The sequence below is a fragment of the Nyctereutes procyonoides genome, unplaced genomic scaffold, assembly GCF_905146905.1.
Source record: "Nyctereutes procyonoides isolate TBG_1078 unplaced genomic scaffold, NYPRO_anot_genome, whole genome shotgun sequence".
Lineage (NCBI taxonomy): Eukaryota > Metazoa > Chordata > Mammalia > Carnivora > Canidae > Nyctereutes > Nyctereutes procyonoides.
The window spans coordinates 79,668,513-79,682,416 of NW_026575146.1; the positions used below are offsets into that span (position 1 = coordinate 79,668,513).

The 13,904-nt window shown below is 52.7% G+C and overlaps 1 protein-coding gene across 1 annotated transcript in view; it reads left to right on the top strand.

Moving 5' to 3' along the window:
* The first annotated feature begins 468 nt into the window (after positions 1-468).
* Positions 469-13,904, top strand: part of FCGBP (Fc gamma binding protein) — a 38,325-nt gene continuing 24,889 nt past the window's right edge. Inside the window, exons 1-6 of the mRNA XM_055310845.1 lie at positions 469-523; positions 1,976-3,199; positions 4,958-5,307; positions 8,331-8,901; positions 10,874-11,478; positions 12,882-13,449. Coding sequence (XP_055166820.1) covers positions 469-523; positions 1,976-3,199; positions 4,958-5,307; positions 8,331-8,901; positions 10,874-11,478; positions 12,882-13,449 — 3,373 coding nt within the window. The remainder of the gene's footprint in view (positions 524-1,975; positions 3,200-4,957; positions 5,308-8,330; positions 8,902-10,873; positions 11,479-12,881; positions 13,450-13,904) is intronic.

Sequence of the window (13,904 nt, forward strand, 5' to 3'; positions counted from 1 at the left end):
AGCCCAGGGGCTAGCCCTGCAGCTCCAGGGACCTGCAGGTGAGATGAGAGAGGCTGGGGTCCCCTTTAGAAGTGGAACATTGGGTCCCCTACTCTAACCCTTGGCTCCAGGTTTCCCCACTCCAACCCCACCAAACCCACTAGACACCTAACTCCCATCCCTGTCCTGTCCTGCTCTCCGTGGCAACTCCCCTACCCCCACCACCAGACCCATTGGACTCCTAACTCCCCATCCTTGTCCTGTCCTGCCCTCCATGGAAACTCCTCCATCCCCACCACCAGACCCACTGGATACCTAACTCCCCTATATACACACACACACTGGCCTTTCGATCCAGCCCACCTCAGCCTTCCTGGTACCCAGGTGGCCCTGGTCCTGAACCTGGGCCCTTCTGTCCTCTTTGGGACAGCACCCAGCCAGAGGGGCAGACCGGCCTTCTATGACCCCCTCTCTTTCCCTGCTGTAGACATGGGTTCCCTGTGGAGCTGGTGGGCCCTCTGGACTGGAGCAACCCTCCTGTGCGGTAAGTCAGATAGATCCCATCCGTGTCTTTGCGCTAAGTCTGGGGGACTCTGCCTGCCGGGGTCAGCACGTTCCATCTGTACGCCCTCCCCAGCCCCATCTCCAATGCCACCCCAGGCTAGCTGAGACAGGAGAGAGGTCCCCTAGGTTCTACAGAGAAATGTGGAATTCTCCCATTTTCTCCCTGTCCTAGAAGAAAGCAAATGAACTCCGCGGTCCCCAGATTTAAGTCCTTGAGACTACCATTTTCTCAATTTTCTATAACTCAACTCAAGTTCTGACTCTGAGCCTCCTTCTGCTGAGGTGGTAGAAAATTTCACTGAAGTCATTCTGGAAGGGCTTGGTGCCCGATTCCCGAGGGTTATGCCCACGCCAGGAGCCTCGGGGAAGCCAGAGTACCTACGGAAGGATGGGGCCTCAGAGCCTTCTAGTCATCAGTCGGCGTCCACTTCGGTCACTTCGGAAGTCTTCTCCTGACCCTGTGGGACATGGGGACGTCCTTCCAGGCTCCCCTTAGTCAGCAGACAATCCTTCTATAACCTCATACTCTCCCCAGGACCCTGTAGATCTCCTCCCCTGTCCTCTTCATCCTTCCCTTCCTTTTCTCTCTCTCTTCCCAGCCCTGGAGAATCTCTTCCTAGTTGGGATGTTGAGAAGCACCCACTCCTCTCTCTTTCCAGGAGACATGTTGTCAACACTCCTATAATCTCCTTCTTCCCTTAACCCCCTTTACATCCCACCACCTAAGATTTATTTATTTATTTTTAAAGACTTTATTTATTTATTCATAAGAAACACACAGAGAGAGAGGCAAAGACACAGGCAGAGGGGGAAGCCCTGCAGGGAGCCTGATGCCAGACTCCATCACAGGATCCCGGAATCACGCCCTGAGCCAAAGGCAGATATTTGCTCAACCACTGAGCCACCCAGATGCCACCCCCTACGTTTTATTAAGACTGAAGTCTAAACTGGCACCTGAATCCAGCCAGTTTGGGCCCCATAGTACTTAAAACAATTTTAGGTTGGAGATTTCATGTGGAAATTCAAATAGCCAGTTTCCCGGGTAAAATGCTAAGAGCTGGCATTAAAAAAAAAAGAGAGAGAGAGAGAGAAGAAAAAGAGCCCATAAACCATCATAATAACAGGCGAAAGCTAGCAGCAACACCCCACTTTCCTTGATGTATGAATGCTCCGGTTTGTACCCAGATGGTTTCCCACGTTTACATCACTTGCCTGGCCACATCAGCATTTGTTTGAGATCCCCGCCCGGAAGGGTACAGGCTTCTAGAAAACAAAAGCCAGAAAAGCTGGTCAGTGAATAAGGAGAAAGGAAAGAAAGGAGGGTGGGAGTGAGGGGAAGCAATAGGATGGTCTCTAGGCGCAATGCAAGGGCTTCCTTCTCTGTGGGAGAGGACTGGATGAGCAGCCCCACAACTGTGTTCTCTGCCCCCAGGGTTGACCCAGGGGACCTCAGTGGACTTCTTTGCAGCCTTCCTGCAGAACTACCTGCCCGGGTACCACCGGGCCTCTCTCCAACTCCTCCTCTCCAGTCTATCCGACCGCCCCACCTCAGTCTCCATTCACTGCCACGCAGATGGCACTGTGCAGAATGTCATAGTGAACCCTGGGCAGTCAGTCACGGTCAACATCAGTTCCAAGGCCGAGATGGTCGGCAGTAAGGTCTTCCAAAACTCGGTGATGATCTCCTCTGACCACAACATCTCTGTGCAGGCTGTAAACACAAAGCCCGATACAGCAGAGCTGACGCTGCTGTGGCCTGTCCATGCTCTGGGCACTGAGTATTTTGTGCTCACACCTTCCAGCATCTCGTCCAAGAACCTCAAGGAGTTTGCCGTGGTGGTTGGGGCGGCGGGGGCTTCGGTCACTATTCAGCTGAAGGGATCGGCGACATTCCAGGGCAAGTTCTACCCAGCGGGCAGTGTCCTAAGCTTGACCCTGAAGCCCTACGAGGTGGTCCAGGTACAGAGCACAGCGGAACTCTCGGGGTCAAAGATCACAGCCAGCAGCCCCGTGGCTGTGTTCTCAGGCCACAGCTGCGCCCAGAAACACACTAACTGCAACCATGTGGTGGAGCAGCTGCTGCCCACGTCCGCCTGGGGCACCCGCTACGTGGTGCCCTCTCTGTCCTCCCAGTCCCGCTACGATCTGGTCTATGTCGTGGCCAGCCAGACCACGAAGCTGACCTACAATCAGGGGGGCACCACGGGCTCCCGTGGGCTCCAGGCGGGCGACGTGGCCGAGTTTGAGACCCGGCCAAACCTGCCCCTCTACCTGTCGGCGAATGTGGGCATCCAGGTCCTGCAGTTTGGCACAGGCGCCACCAGGGATGGAATAACCTATGACCCCCACCTGGCCTTGGTGCCAGATGTGGCAGCTTACTGCCCGGCCTATGTGGTGAAGACTGTGCCAGGCACGAAGGGTTTGGCTCTGGTGATGGCACAGACAAAGGCAGTTAACGAGCTGACCATGGATGGGCACGGGATGGGGGCCGATGTCTCCTGGACAGCCGTGCCCGGCAGTGAGTTCTCATATGCCGAAGTGGACCTTGGCCCTACTGACAAGATCCACATGCTTGAGGCCACTACCAACTTCGGGCTGCTCACCTTCGGGCTGCTCCAGGCCGTAAGCTATGGGACAGCAGGTGCCTGTGGCCGAAGTAAGTGATGGGAAGTGACCCCTGGCCCTGTCTACCTGGTGACCTCTTTGCTGGCTCTCTTGCCTTTTCCTTTTTTCCACCCGCCTGCTCCCCTGTGGCTTTCATGCTCAGCTGGGCTGTCCCCACCCCACCTCCATCCTCTCTGCCATCCTCCCCTTCCCAAAGGCTTCCCAGCTCCTCCCTACCCAACCCCCTCCAGGACCCCCTACATATTTAGCAATAAGTGTGATCCAGGGTCCTGACCAATAAGAAGAGATGCCAGCCAGAGCACTCACTGTAGCAGGGTCCTACAAGCCCCCGCAGTGGCTGGCAGGTGTCTGACATCAGCCCTTTGTCTATTGCTTTTTGTGTGTGTGTTTTGGGGCGGGGGGGGGGGGAGTTAGGGATAGAATCCTAGGAAAGAACCAAGGTGCCTAGAGGAAAGGATCTTTGCAGGGAGGAGTGGGATCAGGCTGGCAGCTTCTTACCAGCTTAGAAATACTTTGATATTTTAGCAACTATATCAGCTGCTAACTCCCACTCCCACACCTCATATAAGAGTGTTCATGCCCCAACTCAAGAGGTCTTAAGAGTATGACAATAATAATGGCTACCATGTTGGGGGGAGTTCTCTTTCAATATACCAGAGACCATTCTAGATGTCTTGTGTGTGTTAATAGAGTCAATCTCTAGGACCTGGCCCTACACCTAATGTTAGGCTCTGTGCATTGAGGGGCCGCCCCCAGGCAATGTGGTGTTTGAGGACACTGAAGCCAGACTTCCAATCCCACCTCTACTGTGTGCCCTTGGGCATGTGACCTCTCCTCTATGGGCCTCAGTTTTCCCGTCTATACAGGGATAATAACTATACCTCTTCACAGGATTGCAGCGGGGGAGTAATGAGTTGACATTTATAAAGCTCTTAGGGGTTATCTGGCAAGTTATTATGAGCAGACAGAAAGCAAGAGCTTTTGTACCCTGGAAGGCAGGGGAGGAAGAGCTATTTCTTCCTATGTGGACTCCCTGCCTCAAGCTAGGACCCTAGACATTAGAGTTCCTGGCACTGGCAAAAATGCCCCCTCCAACCGCGGGCATGCAAGGCACCCAACTTCAAAGAGCCACTTTGTGCTTAAACAGTAGAACGCAAGAAGGGGTAGGTGATTCACGGTAACAGGTAACATTCAACGCCTCGGCCAAACCCTACTTATATTTTAGCTTATTTAAGCCTGGCAACACCCTCCTCCCCAAATATCCCTGTGAAGAATGTAACATTATCACCCCCTTGTTACAAACAGAGAGTTTAAAATTACTTGTGCAGGGCCGCACAGCTGACTGGCAGAGCCAGGATTCTAACCTAGGCAGCCTGAGCCACCGGTCATTTCTGTTCTGATGAACAGTCTCGGTCTTCCATTTTCTGTCCTTTAAAAAGATTCCTTAGCCTTCTGACCTGAGTGGGAATGCACGGGGAGGGGTCACAGGGAGAGAAAACCCCAAAATGAACATTTCCACGATGATCCCTGCCCATCCTTCTTCACTACCTTCCAGTTCTTCTGCGCTGAGCCGTGTCAAACTAGGGAAATAGAATACCTGGGGTTGGGTCACGTCTGGGCAGCCATCTCCCCTTGGGATTTGAGAACTCGGTGTCCCCACTTCTCAAGTGGGTAGTTGTGAGGCAACTGCCCAAACTCTCCACAGCAGGAGAGCTCCAAGAGTCCCTCCAGGAGAGCTCCAGAATACTCCTGACACTTTCCCTGTTGCCACCTTGCCTCCTCTCCCCAGCCGTGCCATCCCAGGAGAAGCCCACCTGCCAAGACCTGCAGTGTACTTTCCAGCAGCAATGCCAGGTGGTGGATGAGCAGGCCAAGTGCGTGGAGATGCCTGTGGCCACCTGCCGCGCCCAAGGTGACCCCCACTACACCACCTTTGATGGCCGTCGCTATGACATGATGGGCACGTGCTTGTATACAATGGTGGAGCTGTGCGGCGAGGACGAGACCCTGCCTGCTTTCAGCGTGGAAGCCAAGAACGAGCACCGGGGCAGTCGCCGGGTCTCCTATGTGGGCTTGGTCAACGTGAGGGCCTATAGCCACGTGATATCTCTGGTCCGTGGGGAAGTTGGCTTAGCTCGGGTAAGTATCCAGAAGCTTCAGATTTAATACCTATGAGCTTCCCGTCAGAAGGAGGAGGCAAAGCTTGGGTGGAGGGCCCCAAATCCAGGCCCTTTGCTGTGGGGTGGAGGGTACAGAAAACGGGGGTCACAGAAGTGGGGGCTGGGGAGGGAGGATTTGAATCCCTGTAGTCCAGCAATTCCACTTCTAGAAATTTTAAGGATTATTCAGAGATGTGGTTAAGGGGGAAAGACTTTATGCCAATGTAGTTTGTAATAGCAAAAGAAAAAAAGAATAGGAAATAAAATGCCCAACAAAGGGGAATATCTTAAGTGACCAAATGCAAATCAGTTCGCATTTGTTATGTGCTGGATTTGTTTCTTAGTGCTTTCTATCTATTAATGCATGGAATGCTCACAGCAACCCAGAGGGGAGGCATTATTATTATTATTAACACTTTTAGATGAAGAGACTGAGGTCCAGAGCGATGGGTGACTTCCCAAGGGCTCAGAGCCAGTGAGAGATGGAGCTCGGAACACAGGCAGGCTGGCTCCACGGTCACTATTCTTAACTTCTTTGCCATTCTGCCTCATACGATAGTTTTACACTGTTTTGTTTACTTTTGATATCAAATGTACACATAATAAAACCCATACATCTGAAGTTCGTGGAGTTTTGACAAATGTGCAGCCAAACCTCCATTAAGATAGAGAATGTTTTCATCATTCCAGAACATTCTTTCATGCCCCCTCCCAGACAATCCCAAGCCACTCTTAGAGGCAACCATAGTTTTGATGTTTTTCCACCATAGTTAGTTTTGCCCGTTCAAGAACTTCACATTCACAGAATCACACACACGCAGTCATTTGCAGGAAGATTCTTTTGCTCAGCAGAGTACATGTGAGTTTCTTCCATGTTGCTGTGATGGATTTTTTTTAAAGAGGTAAAGCGTTGGCATAGCTCAAAACAAACAGGGCACATTGTGAAAGGTCTGGCTGTCACTCCTGTCTTCATCTGCTATCTTGCCCTCTGCCAAAATTCCCCATTCCCCAGTTTTACTGACTTCTTGACGTTTTACTTAGGGTTTCTTGATACCAATAGAAGCAATATAAACCTACATTCTTACATCTCCTCTTTCTTTGCGAAGAGTTCTGTACTGTCTGCTCTGTTCTGCATTTTGTTTTTTGCACTGTATGGTAGCTTCTGGAGCTGTTTCCATATCAACATAAAGGGAGACTGCCTTTTATTGTTTTCTTTACATCTGCACGGGTCTGCATGGGATGGATGCCTCTTCATTCAGTAAACTCAATCCCCACCTCCCATGGATGCTTTGTTCACGATGGTAAACAGCAAAGCACTGAGTATCCTTATAGCTCTCTTGTTTTACAAGTGTAAAAGTGTGAGATTAACAATCGGATTAAAGCGGATTAATGTAGGTGTTCTCGAGATCCAGAGGGATTGACCACAAGCTCAGAGAGACTTCAAATCTTTGATATTATGTGTAGAATTTTGCACATGCTGTGAAGTTTTTCGGAAAGAGGGCCTATTATTTTTGTCAGATTCTTACAGAGGGGTCAGTGACTGGACAAAGGCTTAGAGCTCCTTGTGATGGGATGTCCCCAAGACATTGATTCCTAGGAGAAAAGAGAGGTTCATGAAATGGGGACTTCAGCATGGTCCCATTATTTAAAAAGAAAAAAATATACAAATTAAAAGGTAGAAAAAGCCCTGACTGGATTTATAAATGTACCTCTGTGTGTGTGTGTGTGTGTGTGTGTGTGTGTCCACAGCAATATGGGTGATTTCTCTTTTTTCATTTTTGCCCATGAACATTTTATAAGTTTCCTGTAGTGAACAAATATTACTTGTGTCATTTAAAAATGGAGATGACTTGCCTCCCTGGGCTGAGAGCCTGTGAGTGTCTTGGTGACTGCTGTACCCACAGCACTGCCCAGTGTGGACCTGGACACACAGAGGCATTCCTGACTCACTGACCAAATGAAGATCTATCTTACCTTTGGACCTTGTTCATGCAGTCACCTCTGCCTGTTATTCCTTTTCTCATACCTCTTGGCTAAGACAAGCATGTGTGAAGAGAGAATTAAGAGGAAATGCTCAGAAAGAGGAAACTGGGCCCAAGGGACAGAGATAAACGCTCCTCATCCTCCGGTTAGGCCTTCTCCCTGCTCAGGACATTGCGAAAGAATACTCTTCCCCTTGTTTTCGTGGCTCTCCACACTGATCCTTTATAGCTCAGTTCAACTCAGCTGTCCTTGCCTCCAGGAAGCCTCTCCCAACCTGCTAGATTGAGTCTGGCTCTTCTTCTAGACTCCCAGAGCCTCCTGTACTCCCACTGTCCTGATCACTCTGATCTGTCACTTTGATCTAATAGTGACAGATCTATCTCCCTCATTGGACTGAGAGCCCCATAAGAGCAGGGTCTGGGTTATCTTGGTCATCACTCCCAGGATCTCCCAGCCAGGGCCAGGCACAGAGGGAGTGCCTGGTGAATGTTTACTTAACACAGCAGTGCCTTCACTCACTTATTGAGCACTTGCGATTCTACTAGGTACTGTTCTAGGCGCTGGAGATGAAGCAGTGAGGAAAGCAGACAAAAATCCCTGTCTTCATGGAGCTGACAGTCTATGGCGTTAGGCAAATGATAAACATGAGAAATTTGTAAATTATATGTTAGAAACTTAGAAGCTATAGGGGAAAAAAATAGAGCAAGGAAGGGATGTAGGGAGTAGGGAGAGGTTGCCATATAAAATAGAGTGGTCAGGAATGGTCTCCCGGCCATGGTGACATCTGAGCAAAGCTTTTGTAACAGATCAGGGAGTGAGCCTTGTGTGCATCTAGGGGAAGAACATTTTAGGCCACAGGGATGCAAGGGCAAAGATCCAGAGCCTTGGTGGGTGGCAGCAACAGGAAGAAGGTATCCCAGGGCAACCGGAACAGGGGAAGCAAGTGGGAAGGTTTGAGGGGTGAAGGCCAGACTGCACAGGATCTTACCACCGACTCCCCTCCACCCCCCATCTTTGCAGATTGACAACCAGCGCTCACGCCTGCCCGCCTCCCTGGCCGAGGGTCGCCTGCGGGTGTACCAGAGTGGGACACGGGCCGTGGTGGAGCTGGACTTCGGGCTGGTGGTCACCTACGACTGGGACTGCCAGCTGGCCGTGAGCCTGCCAGTGCGTTTCCAAGACCAGGTGTGCGGACTGTGCGGCAACTATAACAATGACCCTGCCGATGACTTCCTCACTACTGACTTGGAGCTGGCACCCAACCCCGTGGAGTTTGCCAGTAGCTGGAAGCTGGATGATGGGGATGACCTGTGTGATGATGGCTGCCAGAACGACTGTCCCTCCTGCACCCCAGGCCAGACCCAGCATTACGAAGGCAACCGTCTCTGTGGCATGCTGACCCAGCCCGATGGCCCCTTTGCTGCCTGCCACAGCGCCCTGCCCCCGAGGCCTTTCCTGGAGGAGTGTGTGTACGACCTGTGTGTGTTCAATGGGGACCGGGCCAGCTTGTGCCGGAGCCTCAGCGCCTACGCCCAGGCCTGTCTGGGGCTTGGCATCTCTGTCGGGAACTGGAGACCACTAGCCAACTGTCGTGAGTGATGCCCTTGGTGTGGGCTGGGAGCCCGTGGTGGGAGGCAGAGGACTCAATATCTAAGCACTTCAGCCTGAAGCTGGACCATGTCAGGGACACCGGGAGGATTGCCAAGATGTCCAGACTGTGCCCATAGTCAGCCTAAGGTCACTACTAGACACTGACCACTAGAGTGTTCCCTGCTGAGCTCGGCAAGGCTGGGGCAGAGTGGTCAGGGCCAGAATGGAGGAAGTCCAGAGGGCCATGGGCAACCAGGAAAACTTCTTGACTCAGCCTGGGGTAGGGGGTCAGGTAGGATTTCCTAGAGAAAGGGATGCCCAATCTGAAAACTGTAGGAGGAACTGAAACTGGGCAGAATAAAGGGGCAGCAGGACATGGGTTCCAGGCTGAGAGAGGAGCATGCAAAAGCTGGCATGAGAGGTAGTCCCCAGAGTTTCAAAGCAGAAATGTGAACATCCCTTCATTCAAAGCCCTTCTGTGACTCCCTGATGCCCTCTGGATAAAGTCCAGGCTCCTTAGTCAGGCGGCCATCCACTTAATCATTCATTCACTCACTCATTCATTCGTTCATTCATTCATTCCAAAACATTCCCTGAGCCCCTATCTCGCCCCACCCCTCTGCTGATGATGGGCACAGTGAGGACCAGCACACACCTGCCCCTGCCCTTGTGAAACTCCCCAAGAAATTTTCAGGATACATGACATCTATGCACAGGGAAAAGGAGATGTACAGGCCCGGGTGTGGGGCTTGAGACAGGGACTCTGGAGGAGGAAGTCTGGGGAGACACTGAGGCTGCATGGGGTTTGTCTTGGTCAGTACTCTGTCCTCACCTCACTGCTGGGTAGACACCAGCCGGAGTTATCCAGTGCCTCCTATGGGCCAGACTCTGTCCTTGTTGCTGTCAAATCGGGGTCGGGAGGGAGAGGGGGATTGAGGCCGACCAGATCCCCACTCTCACAGAATTCATATCCTAGCAGGGGAGACATACAGTAAGTAGTAAACCATGGAATATCTTCAAAGAGCAACAGAAATGAAGTTCGCGTAATAAGAGCAAATGGGAGGCTCACAAAGAGGGTGCTCCCCTTTCTGTGGAGGTGACATTGGGAGCCGAGAGCAGGATAAGACAATGGAGTCAGCTAAGTAGTAATGATGCTATGGGCTGTCTCTGCATAGATGAACTCATTTACTTCTCAGAGTCCTGTGAGATCAGAACTGCTACTATCTTGTTTTACTGATGGGGAAACGGAGGCACAGGGCAATTGGAATCATTTGCTCACAATCACACAGCTAAGCAGGGGAGACCAGGATTTGAACCCAGGCTAACTGGCCTCCAGTAGCTTTCTTACATGCTTCATTGCTTTCTGAGGAGTGGCTGATCCAGATACTGGAAATAGCCAATGCAAAGGCCCTGAGGTGGGAGTATGAGGAGCCATGAGGAAGCCCTTGTGTCTGGGACAGAGTGAACCAAAGGGAGAGTGAGAGGAGTTAAGGAGAGAGATGATGGGTGCAGATGATGGAGAGCTTCGTGGGCTACCAGGAAGACTTGAGCTTTTCTCCTAAGATAGCACCACAAGAGGGCTCTGAGCAGAAGGATGCCACTGGTGTTCGCAGGGTCTCTCTGGCCTGCGAGAGCAGAACAGGGTTGTTGGGCAGAAAGCTGCTTGTGGGGGGACCAGGCCAGGATAGGGATGATGGCAATAGAAGGGGACAGATTCTGGATAGATTTTGACAATGGAGCTCCCAGGATTTACTGACAGATTGGTTGTCCGTGAACAAAGGAGGAAAGGAGTTAACTATGTCTCTGAGGTTTGGGACCCCACACCTGGAGGGAGGGAAATGCCCTGGGGAGCTCTGGGGGAGGAGGAGGGTGTGGGGAGGGAAGTCCCGTTGAGTCCTTCCCGACAGAGCACCCCACCCGGCCCCTCGTGCTGGCCTGAGCCCCCTCCCCGTCTCTGTCTCCCCGCTCTGCAGCCCTGTCCTGCCCAGCCAACAGCCGTTATGAGCACTGCGGCCCCGCCTGCCCCGCCACCTGCAACTCCCAGGCAGCGCCTGCCAACTGCTCCGGGCTCCCGTGCGTGGAGGGCTGCGTGTGCCTCCCAGGCTTTGTGTCCAGCGGTGGCTCCTGCGTGAAGGCCTCGTCCTGCGGCTGCACCTTCCAAGGCCGCCCGCTTGCTCCAGACCAGCAGGTGTGGGAGGACGAGCAGTGCAGGCGGCTCTGCACCTGCAACGGCGCCACCGGGCAGGTGAGCTGCAAGGACACACAGGGCTGCCCAACTGGCGAGCGCTGCCGTGTCCAGAACGGCCTCCTGGGTTGCTACCCCGACCGCTTTGGGAGCTGCCAGGCATCCGGAGACCCGCACTATGTGAGCTTTGATGGCCGGCGCTTCGACTTCATGGGCACCTGCACGTATCTGCTGGTGGGATCGTGTGGCCAGGCTGCAGCGCTGCCCACCTTTCGGGTGCTGGTGGAAAACGAGCACCGGGGCAGCCAGACTGTGAGCTACACGCGTGCCGTACGCGTGGAGGCCCATGGCGTGAATGTGATCGTGCGCCGGGAGTACCCTGGGCAAGTGCTGGTGAGTGACCCAGGACCCTGGGGGGCCAGTAGGGTGGGGGCAGGAAATCCCCCTTAAGGAGTGAAGTTCATACTCTCTTAACCACTACATCCTATTGCCACTCCTGAGGAGACAGATGGGACAGGCAGGGACAGAAGTGGATGGGAGAGTATTACAGGCAGAAGGAGCGAGTGCAAAGACCCCGAGGCAAGAACAAACCAGAGGGGCAGAGGAAGAGCCAGGAGGCCCATGGGGCTGGAATGGAGGGAGGGGATGATGAAGGGAATGCCTACAATGGAGATTTTGATTTAAAACAAAACCAAAGGACAAGGAAGAGACCACCAGGCCAAGAGTGGTGGTTCCTAGGCGCAGGAAGCAGCAGGTGCAAAGCCTGGGCTGAACTGAGCTTGAAGAGACAGGAGAACAGCACAGAGCCGGTGCAGCTGGACCTGAGAGTGAGGCTGGAGGTGTGGAATAGAGAGGTTGATAGGAGACTAGGTGAGAAAAGTGGAGACAAGCAGGGCCTGGTGGGCAGAGGGGTTCTATTTTAAGCTGAGACATAAAGGATCATGGGGAAGCCACCGGACAAAGAATAGGGACGTGGAAGGGGATAGGAATGTCACAAGCAGAAGGCACAGGGAAGGCCCTGAAGCTGAGCTGAGCTCACTGAGTCCAGGAGAAAGTGAGAACGCCTGGCTGGAGTTGCAGGGGTGTGGACAGATGGTACCAGAGAACAAAATTGGAGAGTAGTGAGGCTCAGATCACCTAGAGCCTCTTAGGCCATCGTAAGGCGTTTGTATCAAAGCTAACACCCACAGCTGAAGTAGCATTGGCCAACTAAAAAGTGCTGTGTGGTATCCAAGGGGGGGCACAGCACGTGCAAAGGCCATGAGGTGGTGTTCAGGGTGACACCAAGGAGGCTGGGTGAGCACTGTGGCAGGTGATGCAGACATGGAGGTGGACAGAGCCAAAGTGGCTCTGGCTTTGTACCAAGTCCCAAAGACTGAAGGGGAAGCAGCCAGGAGAAAAGTGTTGGGTTATGTTCTTGGCAAAGTGAAAAGGCCCTAAGGTTGGACTAAATTGAGAGGAATAACAAGAAAGCCGGTATGGCTGTAGCAGAATGAATGAGGCGGGGGTGGAGTGGGAGATGGTAAGGTTGAGGAGGTTATGGGGAGACAGGTCCCGTAGGCTCTGAAGTCCATGAGTTAGAGATTTGGATTTAAGCTGATAGTTGAAGGCTGAAGAGAGGTAGATGGTGTGCCACACAGAGGGGATAGCAAGTGCAAAGGTCCTGAAGTGGAACCAAGAATAATGTGCTCAAGAGAATAGCAAGGAGTTCAGAATATTTGGAGCCGAGTGTGTGAAGGGTGGGACACAAAGCCATGAATACCCTGACCCCTTGGATCTCCTTCATCTCTGCCCAGGTGGATGGCATCCTTCATCACCTGCCCCTCCAGGCAGCCAACGGGCAGGTGCAGGTGTTCCGCCAGGGCCAAGATGCCGTTGTGCGCACAGACTTTGGCCTCACTGTCACCTACAACTGGAATGACCGTGTGATTGCCAAGGTGCCCAGCAGCTATGCTGGGGCCCTGTGTGGGCTCTGTGGGAACTTCAATGGGAACCCCAATGACGACCTGGCTCTGCGGGGTGGAGGTCAAGCTCCCAATGCACTGGCCTTTGGCAATAGCTGGCAGGAGGAGACGAGGCCAGGCTGTGGAGCAACTGAGCCAGGCGACTGTCCCAACCTGGATTCCCTGGTGGCCCAGCAGCAGCAGAGCAAGAAGGAGTGTGGCATCCTTGCCGACACCACGGGGCCCTTCCGGGAGTGCCACAGCAAGATAGATCCACAGGGCGCTCTGCGCGACTGTGTCTATGACCGCTGCCTGCTGCCAGGCCAGTCTGCGCCATTATGTGAGGCACTGGCCGCCTATGCTGCTGCATGCCAGGCTGCTGGGGCCACTGTGCACCCCTGGAGGAGTGAGAATCTTTGCCGTGAGTACAGGGAGGGACAGCGGGGGGGGGGGGCTCGGCCTTATGAATATTCATTAATCTATTAATATTATTAATCTACGTGATTCTTATAAAGATATTCTGAGGTAGGGACTGTGGTTATACCCATTTAACAGATGAGAAAGCAGAGGCTTAGGAAGATTCAGTTAAACACCTGGGGATCATGACAGGGAGGAAGTCACAGATGCAGTAAATATTTGTAAGACGACCCAGAATATCTGGTGGCCCTGGGTCTAATTCCTATGTGGCAGCTGTCATTCAGAGATGAGTAGCAATGCTGCCCTTAGAAGAAGCCTGGTCCCCCTCCAGTGTTTTTGGTCACCATCTGGCCCACTTCACTCCTTTACATCTTACTGGATAGTACACATGCTGTCCACTGAAATACACATGATAAATACATGCATGTCACGTCACATTGTTTTTTTCTCCTTCAACTT